At 39.1% G+C, this 15,945-nt stretch overlaps 1 protein-coding gene across 4 annotated transcripts in view; it reads right to left on the bottom strand.

Moving 5' to 3' along the window:
• Nucleotides 1-15,945, bottom strand: part of myo16 (myosin XVI) — a 119,248-nt gene that overhangs the window by 23,005 nt on the left and 80,298 nt on the right. For all 4 annotated transcript variants that reach the window (XM_077580306.1, XM_077580305.1, XM_077580304.1 and 1 more), the window contains 4 exons: nucleotides 15,338-15,413; nucleotides 11,165-11,355; nucleotides 9,463-9,543; nucleotides 6,818-7,023 (listed from right to left, as the gene is read on the bottom strand). In XM_077580306.1, the coding sequence (XP_077436432.1) occupies nucleotides 6,818-7,023; nucleotides 9,463-9,543; nucleotides 11,165-11,355; nucleotides 15,338-15,413 (554 nt within the window). The remainder of the gene's footprint in view (nucleotides 1-6,817; nucleotides 7,024-9,462; nucleotides 9,544-11,164; nucleotides 11,356-15,337; nucleotides 15,414-15,945) is intronic.

The following is a 15,945-nucleotide window of genomic DNA, read 5'->3' as shown; positions in this document are numbered from 1 at the left end:
AACTTGAAGAAGAGGCTTTAGCTGGAGAGAAACAATAGGTTCAAAGGTCAGGAAGGGGGGTCAAAGACCAGCAAAACAGCATCTGTTCCTGTTGGGGTTGCCTGGGGCAACTGTGGCTATGAAGACATGAGTCTGTTTTTGTCTGGGATTGAGACAGATAATGAGTTATACAAACGACGATGTTATGTTATACAAATGTGTCATAATTGTGGTGCCAGAAAATCACAACAGATTGTGACCCAACACACATTTGTTTTGAAGCAGCCCAAAGGAATGCAGACCAGTAAATCAGTGGGATTTCCAAAGGCCACGTTACCAGTTCATCCACTCAACATCAAGATAAGGACCCGCTGAGTGCTGCTAACCCTCTTCACTCAGCCACCCATTCACACCCAAGTAGGGGTTACGAAAAATTTTGTGGAACTTTGAAGGCTGTAAATTGTTCTGGAACACTGGTCACATTTGATTTGCTCATATTTACAAGCTGTTGTTCTTGTAGTAGTGACATTTTATCATTCCACAAGTGTATGGAGTGGATGAGTACCAAAAGTGCCTGAGAGGTCAGTTACTTTAAGTTTAAACAGCTAACTTTTCAGTGAACATTTCATTTTTTTTCTGGGGAAAAAAAAAAAAGCATGTGTATCCTGGTAAAAAGGTATGCACGTATACAGTAGTTTCACCAAGTGACATGACATTTCGGTGGACATGCCTATGCCACATTTTGGGCACATTTTAGGACTTGAAACCAACTAAAGAATTTGTTGATTTGAACCCTAATTAGAAGCAGGTGTCCTTGGCTGATGCTAAATTGCAAATCATTTTTGCGAACACAAGAGCAGGCAATCAGTATTTGAGGATCATTTCAAGGATCCGGCATAAAAAATATATTGACTTGCTTTAGCTGCATTGTATTGAGCACTGAGTACTAAAAAAAAAAAAAAAAAAATCTCGATAATGATATAAATCCAGATAAAGCAGTTTTCCTTGAAATTACATAACATTAATGGCAATTTTATTAGATCTTTTCTTCATTTTTTCTCTCTCAAAAACACATTTTTATATTGGACACAAAACAATGAATGAAAGATAAAAATACTGCAAAACACAAATATCCAGTGGAAAAACACAATTGAAATATCTGCTAGCGCAACATAGGCATGCACACTGTTGTTGTGTACATTGTAATCTACAACGTCATTGGCATGCATGCACCTCCAGAAGTGCTGTAAACGAGATGTTTATGGATGATGTAAAAATGTTACCACAAACTAGTAGGGTTAACCCTCATTCATTGTTCATACAGTCTAAAGTCACCCTGTCACACAAAAACTTACAAACACAAACCCTGTCAGAGTGCACATATACACTGCAAAGACTCTGTTTGTTGAACTCAACACAATTTCCGGCAATGGAGGTGGTTGAGTTTGAGAGGTTGTGCTATACTCAGCCTTTTTATTGTCCAAAAAATGTAAACCTCCTTTTCCTTCTGTCACTATTTTTCTTAACTATTCCTTACTAGTACGTTCTTGTCTCTCTTTGTGGCCCCTTCTCTGTTCCCCTGTGTGTATACTGAGTGTGTAACTGCCCCCACCGTAGAAACATTTTTTTGTAGAAAGAAATGGAGAGAGCCGGGAAAGAAAAAAAATGGTGCTCCCAATGAGGACACGGCTCTCGTCATTTGTTTCAAAGGCTCTGTGACAGACTAATCCTGCCTACAGCAGCCAATCAAATTGTCTTAAACCCAGGCCATAATCGGTGGTGGAAAGTTTAAGCAGTTTTGAAACAGTGGTATACCGTCAAACCAGTAACCGGCCCATGCCTCGTAGTGAGTCACTTCACTCCAAGAATCAACACAACTTATTCATCGTAAGCTTTAATGCCCAATACAAGACAACCTGCTGGGGCCTTTCAATGACATTTACTTTTGGAATACATTGGGAAACATATATCTTCTGGCAATGGTGCCTAAGAATGAAGGCTCTTTGGTAACTGTGCAAGGTCACCACCAGTGCATCTACCCGATAACAGCTTTTTGGGAAGACTTTTTTACAAGTGTGTCTGGAGAAATAGTTCTTGAGAGGAGGTCTGGCTCAACGTCTCTGTTCAAATTCATCCCAAAGGTGTTAGATTGGGTTCAGTCACATTCTTCAAAGCCAGAATCTTTCAAGCATGCATTTATGGCCTTTGGAAGAGAAAACGGGTAATTCCCCAATGTATTCCCACCAAGTTAGAAGTCTACTTGTTCTTGATCTAGCCCAACCCGTAATTGATCAATTGATTGATTAAAAGGCTTGTGCCAAAACCTTTGTGCATATGTCAGCCATGTTGCATCCAATTTTATAATCATAGTGCTGTTGTGGTTGTTGATGCAGAGATGATGATGTCATACATACATCAAATGAGACCAATATAACAAGCAGATGGTGGCGAATGTAAATCACTCGTGTTGTCAATCGTCGAGCAAGCGTGGGTGCGCTTGATTTGCGCCTGAACTCTGGCTAACCCTCTTCCTGTATGGAAATACCAGTTCGGCAGACAGCGCCCTCTGCCCCCCCCCCCCCACCCCCAGAGGAACTATGTAAATCTATGACCCCAAAGATGGGGATAAGAAAACCAAAGATTGTCCCGCCATACTCTTACATGACATAAGGGGCTTGAGGGTGATTCAAAATAAGGTCTTAATTAAGCGCCGCAAAAATCGTACAATTTGGAGTTCAACTAAAATCCAGTCTCAAAAGTCAATTAAAATTTCACACAGATCCCATGCAAGATCACGTAGTAGAAATAAAGACTTTTCAACGCATTCAAATGTAACATCTGTTGCTCAATTTTTGCAGCCTCTTAGTTTCATAAAATCCCGGTGGCGCTGCAACTAAACTAAACGTGCTACATAATGCGTGTCTATCCGCCAGCCAGCGGCAACGAGGGCCCACTTGTCACTACCCACTCACTGTGTGATGGAGTTGTCTGAAGTGCTCTGCGAAGAAATGCAGACACACAAAAGAGGGGCCGGGATTTACACGAGCGACACAAAACGCAGACAGTATTTGACCTCGTGCAACTGTCAGGAAATAAATCTGGCCACAAAAACAGAGAGTATCATAAAAGGCAAATAAAAGCAATGGTAAAATAGATTTCCTCATAAATCTGCAGTTGCCAGGACACTAATGCAATTCCCTTAATACAGCCTCTAGGACTTTAGGGAAGCGGCCTGCATAGTCGCGTGTGTGTGTGTGTGTGTGTGTGTGTGTGTGCGTGCGCATGGGCGCGTGTGTGTAATTCGGTTTGTGTTAACATGAACAAAGAAAAACTCAACATTCACGGTTGACTTATTGCGCTGTCGTATGACTTGGTCAAGGGCCAGGACCTGATCTTAAATGGGAGACAAATGGAAAAATGGATTAAATCAGTAGAAGAACAAAAAAAAAAAAGAATTAGTGTCCCTTGGGAGAGTTGAGAAGGAAGAGTAAGTAAGGTCTCTTGGTCAAGGCTGATCCCATTAGGGGGGTATAAATGACATGGAGTGGATAGACTCGTCTTAGGCAAAATCACACAAAAGGTCAGAAAGTTTTCACACAGAATACAACGAACATAAACAAAGGATAATCTGAAGATCAGTGATGGGCGATAACCTAGTATTTAATATCAGTCACACCACATAAAACGTAAGTTGAATTGTTGTGTTACAATTCCTCACAGAATTATCAAATGTCCTTATTTTTCCAACCGCAGAGAATACTAGTCATCCTTTATGGCTAAGTCTTTTTATCAGGAAGAGGCCTTTATTAGGAGGCCCTCTTGAAATTACCTAATTTCTTTGCCGTTGTGATTATTAGGCCAAGTAAACCGCCTCTTTGAGGACTTTTTCGGACACAACACCTCACTAAACGTTGTTAGTGTGTTCATTGTGTGGTAATAAGGCCCCAAAAAATTGACTTAGCAGCTCCAACTGTAATTTTGGGGAAAATTCAGCCCCTTAAACCAGTTTGCTCAAAGTTTAGCATGTTCATTGTCAGTCGATGTACAAAAATGTCTTACTCTCATAACTAAAAGGAGACAGGAAATCTACCATTTTGTGACCATTTTGGCCATTTTTTTTAAGGTCCATTAAGACAAACTTGGTTTGGAAAGTTTATCCGATCAGCCCCAAATTTGAACCATATGTAAAACCACAGACAGATGGGTGCTGCTAAATTGCACAAAAGTGCTTTCATTTTTCATTGTTATTATTCTTATGCCAAATTTTAAAGGCTTTCCAAAACTCAATAGCTCACCATAAAAATTTCAATTTGGCCTTGGTCCTGGGTTTACCCCTCCAAAACTGGCTTGGCTGACAGGTTCACTTGGCAACTTGAAAACTTGAAATTTGGTAGGCATGTCTATGATGAGCAGAACTACAAAAACGTCTCGAAACCCATACATGAAAATAAACGAGGAGTTTTCCTTTGTGGTTTGAAGCAGCCATCTTTGCTACTTCCTGGGGTCCTTCAGAGGTGAACTTTTCCCCCAAAATTTGTCTGTTTGAATTTTCATCATGGCAGCATAGATGGAAAACTCGCCATGAAACAAAAATGAAATGACTCAGCTCCACAATGTCCAAACGTCCAAATGAAACATTTCACCATTGAGATTCACAAATCCAAAAACATCTACTCAAACAATTCAAAAGTAATTTTTCAGTAATATGTCCCCTATAAAAAGCTAGCTTGCTGTGATAGAAAACCATTTCCTATCATCTACCAACATCTCACCCTATCACACGGCATATAATGTTAAAATAGACTTCTACCTACCGTTTTATTTTCCATTTCAGTCACAATAGAAAGTCTGACATCACTTCAGTAAAAGCAGGACCAGGAGATGTGATGTGATGTTTACAGTGTGCGGTAGTGGAAACTTTTTGGTGAGGGGGGTCATGTGATCAGCTTTGTCCTCTTTTATAATGTGGCAGGAATGTCCATGTTAATCCCTTCACTTTCTAAACCAGACAATAACAGGGGATGAGAGAGAGTGACAGAGGAATAGAGAACCAAAAAGAGGAAAAAAGAAGCTTAAAGCCAAAAAGCCTCTACCGGTTGTAAGAATGTGAAGAACGGGGAGAGATGTCGGGTAAAATGCCAAAGAGATGTGTCAGAGATTCAGCTTCCAGGCAAAAAATTATTTTGCCACAGCAAGAAAATTACACTGAGGCAAGGTGGTGAGAGTAGCAATGCAGTTAAGAAAAGAGGTGTACGAATAATGACGTCAAATTGAAGTACTGGGACACGGAGACCTCGCACAAAACTCACTGCTTAATGCGTCCGAGTCACACTGACATGAGAGATGTGATAGTGGCATTCATTAGCTGCAATGGACTCCCATCATCCTCCTCAAGTGAACCTATTCCAGGTCATAATGTGCTTCTAACAACAACAAGGAAGGTTGCAGTGACTTCGGGATGCTGATGCTTATCCGCCTGCGAGTCATCCTTAGAACAAATGACATCATCGACAGCAGAGGTTCTCAAACTTCTTGGGTCCAGAGATCCCTTACAAGGGATAATGGCCTCCTCATAATGCTGATGGTACCAACTACCATGTACATGCCTAAATGTCTTGGAACTGATTTATCCAACATTTCACCCTAGATATTTATCATCTGTTTAATAGAAAGCAACTTCATTTTCACTTTTTATTTTTAGTCCAGAAAAATGTCCTGTTTTAGAAAGATGACATCCGTTATTTGTACTTGCTTACAATAATCATGATTTGATTAGGAGCAGTTTGTAGTTATTACTGTTAACACAATATGCCTTAATTAATGCAAAATGTATTTATCATGAGACAAATATACAGTATAAATAATGTCGTAAAACAATATTAAGTGAACAATGAACAAAAATAGCGAAAAAGTGTCACGACTAGACTTCAAAATAGTTTTAGGCCAAATGTTACACTTTCTGTCCCCATTCAACTTGCTATAAAATCAAATAACAGCCGCCTAGCTACTCTAAAACTAGATCATGTGCCCATCACGGGGATTGAACTCATACCATGAGTAAGTCTCCGGTGTATGAGCGCAAAGCGCTTCCATTGAGCTAGAACTCCGGGTCGCCGACAAAGTTCAAGACACCATTTGAAGGATTATTTTCCTCAACTTTCCTACTCATTAGTCCGCATGACTAAAGATCGCCAATCGAATCAGCGAAGGCAGAGGGTACCAGCTAATTAGAAGCAGAGGAGGGTAGGCTAGTAAAAAATGGGTAATCTGGCTAACATACTGTATCCTGCATATTGCTGAACGAACGGTGTGCATCAGGGAGGAATTTTGAAGTGGGTATTCACAAGGCTTACTGAAAAATGTTTACCCTGGACTAAACAACTTAAACTTCAATATCTACCCAAAGTCACTAGCTGACATGCACTGCATCTACGGATAACATATTGCAAATAGAGAGGAGAAGATACTTCAATCTTTCTTTTGGTAGGTTTCATGTTTTCATAGCAATAGAACACAATATGCTGTGGGCCTTGCAAAATCTGTCAAAATCCAGTAAAACAGCTGGGAGTGAAGGGGATTGTTTTAGTGAACATGGCTGGGAGTGAATGAGTTAATGACGACCTTTCTCATGTCAAACTTTAAAAATGCTTGACAAACTACATTGACAACTTTTTTTTGTTGTAATAATGACACGTCTTGTATTTTGTAATTGTGTTTTACACCTGTAAAAATATTCTTGTAATTGTGATTTACTGTGATTTTTTTCAATTAATGCTGTGTTTTCACCACGTTTCGCAAATTGCTGCTTCTAAAAGCGCAAAAACACACTCACACTGACCTGCTGAGGAAGCCGGGAAAGGACAGGCGCACGGGGTAGCCATAACGGATGGTGTGCACCATGTCAAGCACGGCGACGTGCCGCAACTGGGCGGACACGTGGGCGCTGTCGAAGGTGTCGGGCTGACCGCTGGCATTGGGGCACACGCACTCCACAAAGTGGGCCGTGGAGGCCTGCAACTTGCTGATCAACTCTGATAGTGTGTTCTGCAGGGAGGAAGAGGAAAAGCAGGCAGAGTCAAAAGGTGCCCACTGGATGTTTTACTAAAATTACAACAAGACAAGGCTGTGCTGTGAAGATGACCTACATTGTGTTCTGTTTCATAAAGTCTGTTCATTGTTTGATACGGTAGAGAAGAAAGTGAGGTTCTTTGACGTCCTTTGTGGTTGAAATGGTAATTTTTTGCTTTTCAAGCCCTCAAGTCTTTCATTCCTCAGTTAACACAAAAGTCCAAATGCAAGTCAGTTATGTACCGTGAGCTGAAACGCCTTAAGAATATGAGGTATGGAAAATATATGGATGGATATTAAAACAATAATCCAAGAAAAAAAGCCAAAATATGGTAAGAACATTTCTTAAAGAGACAGTGTATAGCATTTTTTGCCATTTAGTCGAATGCAACGACCTACGCTTGAAGCACGGCCATTTTGAAGCATGCACAGTATGGTGCATCAGAGAGAACGCACTTTGCAAGCCTATCGCCAATTACTACATTCGCTAATTTCTCCTCCTCCAGATAGCCGTAGCAGAAAGATGGCGACAAAACATATCAGCATCCTTTAAGGTGTGGTGCAACCTATGTAATATAATTAGCGATTATTAGACCTAAGTTTATAGAAGAAATGTGCCTGGATGTGATAGAACATATTATTTTGCATATTATTGAAATTAATAGAGGGGTTTTAAAATAATTGAACATTGAGAAATACAAATAAAAAAATATACACACAGTCCCTTTAAATGCGAGAGAAAAAAATGAAGGGGACGGGTGGAATTTGCCATGTTTTAATTATCCAGGTGTAACATTACAAGAATAAGTTGCAAACATCAGGAGGAAAAAGGGCAATATAATAAAAAAACAAAGTTGTAATTTTTCCAGAACACATTAATAACACAAAAATAACAAGAAAAACGTTGGCTTATGAGAATAAAGACAAAAAACGGAGGAAACTAGGTGGAATGCTACAAGAAGAGTCTTTTTTTTTTTTTGAGAAACTTTTTAATGAATACTGGTATTTTAAATATGAAATAATATTTCTCAAGATGTAAGGTTGGAAGTACTATTAGAAAAAAAATGGTGAACGCTGTATTGCAGTGAACCCCAACATACTGACAGTTTGGCACCTTGTATTATATTCATATATAATATTTTATATACTGTGTATCTATATTTTGGGGGAGCCAATCCCCATTTTTTGAGGAAAATTCTTATTGGAGGTTTATCCCCATTTTGTCAAGTGAGTTTTTGTTAAAAAAAAAAAAAAAAAAGTTGATTTGCTGGAATCCATGCAGAAGATTCAATTTTTCTTTATTTTTCAATGCATTTATAATGGACACCAATTATACGTGGATGTTTGCCATTCACGGGCCGGGCCCTGAATAGTTGGTGTTCACTGTTTTTGAATAACGTTATTTTTGTCATCTTTTGGAGACAATAATATTAGGAAAATTACAAATATTTTCCAGGAAATATGTCATATGACATGTCAACATTTTACAACCAAAGCCGTAATGTCATGAGATTTAAATCATAAGATTACAAGACACCATAAATTTGTATGTCGTGTTACAAGAAAAATGTTGCAAAATGAGAAGAATAAGATCATTCTTCATATTCTGGCCTATCTTTCCTTTTTAGTGTTACTCCTCTGTACTCATGCACACTTAACCCTGGATGAAAACAACTGCATGCTTCGCCACTCGCCAAACGTCAACCTCACGCTCCGCATAGCTTACGATTCCCGCCCCCTTCGACTCCGAGCGTCATCGGCAGCCCTCACATGTCCCAATACGTGCGTACTCGCCGGATTCGCAGGATGCGCGTCACGCAGCACTAGCTGTCCATTGTTCATTCATTCATGAGAAGGCTTTAAGAGTGGTACAGCATCATTCTTCAACCTACTCTCTCCAGCACCCCCCCCCCCACCCCCACCCCTCCCCTGAGGGACTCTTGGACCACGCGCCCACAAGGCCACTGTGATTGGGAAACACACTAGCCTCATTCAAAGCACAGGCGCCCCTTCTCCGAGGCGCAATCTACAGACTTGCATCACTGGCAGGCACTGCGCTTCCCTCGCTTAACTAATATTGTTGTTGCTTTATATAGTCATGTTACACTTTTAGTAAAAGTCTTAAGGCTTTATGACGCAAAGGCTGTCTTTCCAGCATGCAAAGAAAAGATTATTCCTAGAAAAAAAGATTGTACTGACCCAATACGAGGACTGTATAACAAATCACAGTCTTATTTTGGGGACTATGACGTGTTTTTTTGGCAAAAGTAACCCATTCAAATGGATTTGGGATTCAATGATAAAATGGTAAATAAACAACGATCACAGATTTGACATCCCAGTCAAGGCACTAATTATAATGCTTCATCTTGTTTGTTATTGCATTGCATGAGTGACTGATGAGGTGCACGTTACCCTCAGCTGGACCGCCACTGTGATGGGCCCGCAACGCTCGAGTCGTTGAAGGAAGGAGCTGGAGCCTTTCTTCTTTAAGATCTGACAGTTGAAACAAAGTAATAGAGAGAGACACGAGTAACTTCAAAGCACTTAAAATCATTTGAATGGTTCCAAAGCAGTGTGATAAGGAGAATATCTCTCATTGCCATGTTACGCCCACAGCATCATGAGAGGTTTTTATAAAGTTTGGGAGCAGCCAAAACACCATCCATACTTGTATCAAACCCAAATTGTGTTTATCATGTGTCGTATTTTTTTGGGCCTTTTAGCAACCTCTTTTTCATTTTCATTTTATTTGCAAGAAAAATACGCCTCTAAATTTCACCAAACCACTATGACACCATGTGAGATGTGAGGAAATCATCTAAGATCACAAGACCTTAATGGAACAAGCATTAAAGGATCAAAAATCCATGCTTGATTTTTACTTTTTCTGTGAATACTTTTGCAAAATTTCTTGAAAGGAAGAACATGAGAACAGAGGCATTGTTTCTTATATTTCAGAGTGGATCAAAATGTGGCCAAGTTCAAAGTGTGTCGGTCTCAAATTTCTGAGGTTCAGAATTCATGTGTGGCGTTTGCATGTTCTCCCCTGGGTTTTGTCTGGCTACTTCCCTCCCACATTCCAAAAACATGCACGTTAGGTTCATTGAAGTTTTTAAATTGTCCACAGGTGTGAGTTGAAATGGTGGTTTGTGTATTTGTGCCATGTGACTGGCTGAACACCAGTCCAGGTTGTAGCCCCCTATTGTGGCAAATTGCTATCAGCAAATGGATGGATTAAATCTTTTTAATGTCTTTGTATTTAGAGCGTAGTTTTACTAATAGCTACTAACGCTGTGTTTTGTCAAATGTGTTGCTTTTAAGGATGTCCTATTCTGAGCATTGCTTTCATAAACCTTGTGTTCATGCGATAGTAATTGGCACAATGAGTTTCACATGCTGGTAAGCCTAACTCAACACATTTATTGTGTTATTTTCTTATCGTGTGAGGTCACTGCTGCCTTACCTGGTGTTACCCCACAAAGCTGGAGGCAGGGACAGCACTGGGCATAAACCCCCTGTTCTAAATGGCTAATGAGCCACACAGACAGAAGGGCCGGACCCCCAGGAGGTTACATGAGCGGGAAGTGTCTTCAGTCACATGTGCATGGGGAAAATGAGCTTTCCAAAACAACAATAGTCATGAAATGGAAATAGGGGAATGGTTTGATGGACTGAATGCACCACATGATTTGCTCTAAGATTATTTTTGTTAAGATTGAGTGCCATGGGAAAATTTTGTTTAATCTCGATTGTGTGAGTGTGTGTGCGTACACATGGTTGTTAGGCTTTTGTTGTTGTCAGTTTGGGCAGTACAAACAAATCCAATTCCCAGAGGTTTATAAATAGTCTGTGGTGGGAAGAATTTGATATTAGACCGTCATATTTTTATATATATAGAGAGAGAAATTTTTTTAAACCAAAAATACAGTGTCTCTATTTCTAGTGATTATTGTTCGCCTAATTGTAATGAAAAGCTGATAACTGGTTGCAACATGGACGTCCTTTTACTCATCCAAGATCAACAAACTTGACTGGCCGTGGCATTCATGTCGTTTGAGATCTGTTTTAGTACGCTACAGACCAAGTCCGGAACTTTGTGACCAGCACACTATACCTTAGTGAGGTCATGGTACCCTCGATGTGGTTGTGGAGGTGTGCTGGACAGGTTGGTTGGTGCTGTCCTGTTGAGCAGCAGAGAGGCTTTGGACCCCCTGAGCCCGACCCGGCCCTGGGCTGCTGGGACCAGAGAACCAGTCTGAGTCAACTTGGCCAGGAAGAGCTGCCGCAGCAACACACTGTCGCTGGCTGCAGGGTATAAAGCACACAGGGAAGAAAAAAGCGTGAAAAGAAACAAGCGCATTGGTGGAAACAAGGGGGTGGATGGCAGAAGAATCAAAGCAGAGGAGTAAGAAAGGGGGGGGGGGGTCTAGACAATTAGGGGGCACGTTGAGTTGTTTAAAAGCAACACGTTTACATGACATTAGAAACATCTAAATGGTGGGTTAGGCCAATTGAGATCGTCCAATTGAAAGAAACTGAATCACCTTTGTAACTACTGAAATGAACAAAAAACAAAACAAAACAATTTTGACTGACAAGGAAACAACTTAGTCCGACTGTTAGATTCACAAACACTCAGCCTAACAGAAAGACAAACTGAAATACAGAAGGTTGTCCAGATTTTCAAAATTAAAAACCGGAACGGTTCGCTAAAAATTAAATACAGTATACGATAAATTCTCACTCTGAACTATTTATAACAAATTTAATCACTTGTCAATCTGGTAATTGGTGGTTGTGTTATTACTTTAGCTAAAGCTAAACACAAGACTCAAAACCAGGACTGGCCCGTTAAAAATCGGAACGTCTGGTGACTAACTTATAGCCCGTCCGAAAACACCTTAGTCCAACCTAAAGATTTTTGGAAACACCTTAGTGACTAAGGTGTTTCCAAAAAGGCTAAGGACTAAGGCTTAGTCCAACTGAAAGATGCACGGAAATAGACTCTTAGATTCTCAAACATGAATTAGTCTGACTGAAAGAATAGACTGAAACACTGAAGTCAAAGTTAGTCTAAACAACTTAGTCTGATGAAAATACACAAAACATCTACAGAACATTTAACTGAAATGTAAGAAAAACCTTGTTTTGAGTAAAAAATATGCATAAACATACAAAAAAAACAAAAAACAAGTTGGACTAATTGATTCACAATCAAAGATGCACAGAAACGTGTATACAAAATCCTGAGTCTGGTTGGAATTGCCCCCTCAATCTAAGTACAACGCACTAAGAATTTTGAAAATCGGCCAATGGGTTCTGGAGAAATTGTGTTGGGAAAAATGGCCTTTGTGGGGAGTGTTGTGTTTGTGTGATATTGCCTATAAAAAGTCAAAATACACCTTCAATTTGGATAAAAATGGCAAAACTTATTTATTTCTCAATGTTCTATTCAACACTTTATTTTGACTTCTACTCGGGGAGACCCTGTCTCCAATTGGCTGACAAGTTTCAGATAAAAATATCCACCAATTACTCCTACAGGCCAAGATTGGGTCAAAAATACCGCAATGCTTCTAACCTGATACTTGCCCTACAAACTTGTCCTAACCTGCGCAATTGGAAGATTATTGGTCAGAATGTATGAGAGAATGTGACAAGTGACGTGAATCGATTTATTTTAGAGGGATTTGAAGTGCTCGTTCCATGTCTTTGACAAAATTTCACAAAGATGGTCGACACTTGTCACATTGATCTTCATAAGTGTGAGTGAAAGATAGCCAAAAAAAAAACAGCCTTATACCAATTCAAAGATGTACAAAAAACATGAGTCCAACTAGATACACAGAAACTTTGTCTGACTAAAAATGCAAATAAAAACATCAAGACATGAAAGATGCAGAAATACCTTAGTCAGATTTACAGGCACTTATTAGTCCAACTGAAACACTTGTAGTCTGACCCTAAGATATCCAGGAACACTCCAAAAAGGCCCATAAAGAGCTTAAAAGTTGGCATAGCGCCACCTATGGTAGACCAACTAATGTCTTAGTCATACAACAACGCGGGTGAAAGGGAATATTTGATTAGTCAGATAATGAGCAAAGAAAAACAAAACACATTTAAGTAATTTAAGGACTTAATTACACAGCACTTCAGGGCTAATTGTCTTTTCATTTAAAGCAATCACTTACATAGAGCTCATCAACTTTCAGAAGCTTAAAGGCTTAGAGAGGGAGCCGCAGGACGCATTCAAAATAACATCGGCACACCATGAGGGAATGCTGGCTTCTCATTCATTGAAATTAGCGACGGTCTTGTGGGCACCGACTTTGGGTCATGACGCCATGCTTGGCAGCGTAGCGTCACCACTGGTCAGTGCTGCTTTCATGTGATCCAAATAATCATTTAATGACGATAGTGTTGCCTTTTCCCCGTCAAGAAACAAAGCCTTCTGTGTGGTTATGAAGCCAAAAAGCCGTCCTTGTACTTGACAAATCTGATAATAATGTTGTTAAATGCTACAAATATAAATGAGTTGGTTTTGGTGCTCTGCTTAAATGTTGCATAACACAGGTAGAAGACTATTACATGAATAGTCAAAATGTTATGAGAGTAAATTTGTGAGACTAACAGAATGAAATGTGTACTCCTAATAGAATAAACTCATAGTATTATGTAGAGATGCTCGAAATCACTTATTTTCAGACCGATACTAGTTCGAGAACTTTTGAATAGTCACCAATAACAAGTACTGATACTAGTACTCTTGATACATAAAATTCACCTCCAAAAAAAAGACAATGACAGAGAAAGACCTATATATCTAAAAGTAGCATAATTTAAAAAAAAAATTAAATTAATGACAATTTTCTATTCATCTAATTTCAAATTTCTAGTTCCTCATCATAAAGCAACCCTGGTATCGGTTACCATCACAAGCACTGATAGCTTGAAGTAAGATCTGGTATCGGACCGATATCGATGCCTATCGGTACTCGTCCTTCCCTACTATTTAGGGGGAAAAAACTGTTATATTAAAAGAACAAAAATATTCTGAGATGAAAAAAGGTTTAATATGACCCATATTAATAAAACATTTGATTAAAAACGTGATTTTGAATTCTTAAATAAAGTAAAGAAAAAATAAAGAAAAATTTAGAAGGGAAACTACGGTAGTAGTTTTACAAAACAAATATATCCTCATTTTACAAAACTAAAGTTGCAATATGAGAATTATGGCAAGCATAACATTTCTACATTAGGGTATTAAATTAATAAATATAGTAGTATACAAATGATGGATGTTCGAAACCACGTTTTTCAGACTGATGTCAGTATCAGTACTCAATACCAATATTGAATACCAATACCACTAGGGCTTTTGATACCTAAAATTTCCCCGACAAAAAATGACAGATAATTTTAAAGAAAGATCTATATATCCCATTATAGCATTTTTCATACAAGTAACGATACCATGAAATAAGTCCTGCTATCGGCTTGATATCCATACCTGGTATCAGGACTTAACCAGCCCTAATATTTTTATGATCACAACATTTTTGTAAACTATGACAATAAAATTATGATATTAAGAGAAAAATGTAAATTATCTATGAGACAAAAAAAAAACCTTATTACAGATCTAAAGGGAGACAGCAACTTCTGTTCTCAAATTTCTGACTTTATAGTTGTGTCATTTTGACAGTTTTCACCATATATTAACCATATTCTTCTAACATTATAATGTATTGTCATGATCCTACTTGTAAAAACAAAATCTGTATCCCAGAGATGACTATTTTTCATTTTCAGTGTGGCCCTAATATGTCTCGAAGAGAAAATTGGTGGTGAAAAAATAACGTCCCGATGTGACCTTTGCATTGTGTTAACACAGTCTGTTTGCGATTTGAATGGCCGGTCGGCCTGAGGAGGACAAGGGCCAAGTGTGAATGAAGGCCGGGCCTTTAGAAGATTAGCCACATCATGGAAATTGAAGCAATTAGGCTGCTGGACGCACAAGCAAGCCTGGCAGTCGCACAACGGCTCGTCTGTGTCCTCGGAGCTGCGACACCTCACATCTGGCACCTTCGTCGACAATACATGCACACAGACACTGCTGTCTGCAGCATACGCCATGACATACACGCGCAAACACACACACACACTCTCAGACAGAGGGTGTTTTGGAGCGCTGTTGGTTTAGACATGAGTGGATCTTTGTGATCAAGTATGCGCTGACGCAACAATGTGCTCATATGCGCGCTGCTCTGCGAGTACTCACACTTCATCGTAAACAAGATGTTCTGAGGAAGGGAGTCCTTGTTTTTTATGAGCGATCCTGTGAGGTCATACGCAATCTGGAAAAAGGAAAACAACACAGAATTATCTTCTCTTTTTTTTTTTTCGAGTGGAAAATATGTTTTAAAAACATCATGTCTGGAAGCGATGTCCTGACACAGATAATAACGCAGCACAATTTCAAATAAATTGTAATTAAAAAAAATTCTGCTGCACTTGTTGGACATGACTACTTAGTATAAAGAGAGAAAACAGTTTTTTTTTGTATTTGATAAAAAATACTACTGCTATTCATATGCCTTATAATACATTCAACTAATGGAACATATTGTGTTTTATATGAGATGCAGCCTCTTTATTCTGTCCATATAAAGAGTGCCTGGGTCAATGGGACGAAAAAAAAAAACTTGCTTTCAAACAGTTTTGCCTTACGGATGAAAGGATGGCCACATAAAAGCATTATGATTGCAAAGGTAGCAAGCAAGCACCATATTACACCTTTAGTGCGTTTCCTTAAATGAATGACATGTATACAACTCACAACTTGATTAATTTGGATTTTTTTTTTGTTTAAAGGAGGGGTAGCTGTAT

Source organism: Vanacampus margaritifer, chromosome 11 (assembly GCF_051991255.1).
Source record: "Vanacampus margaritifer isolate UIUO_Vmar chromosome 11, RoL_Vmar_1.0, whole genome shotgun sequence".
Classification (NCBI taxonomy): domain Eukaryota; kingdom Metazoa; phylum Chordata; class Actinopteri; order Syngnathiformes; family Syngnathidae; genus Vanacampus; species Vanacampus margaritifer.
This window is presented reverse-complemented; position numbering and strand designations above follow the sequence as displayed.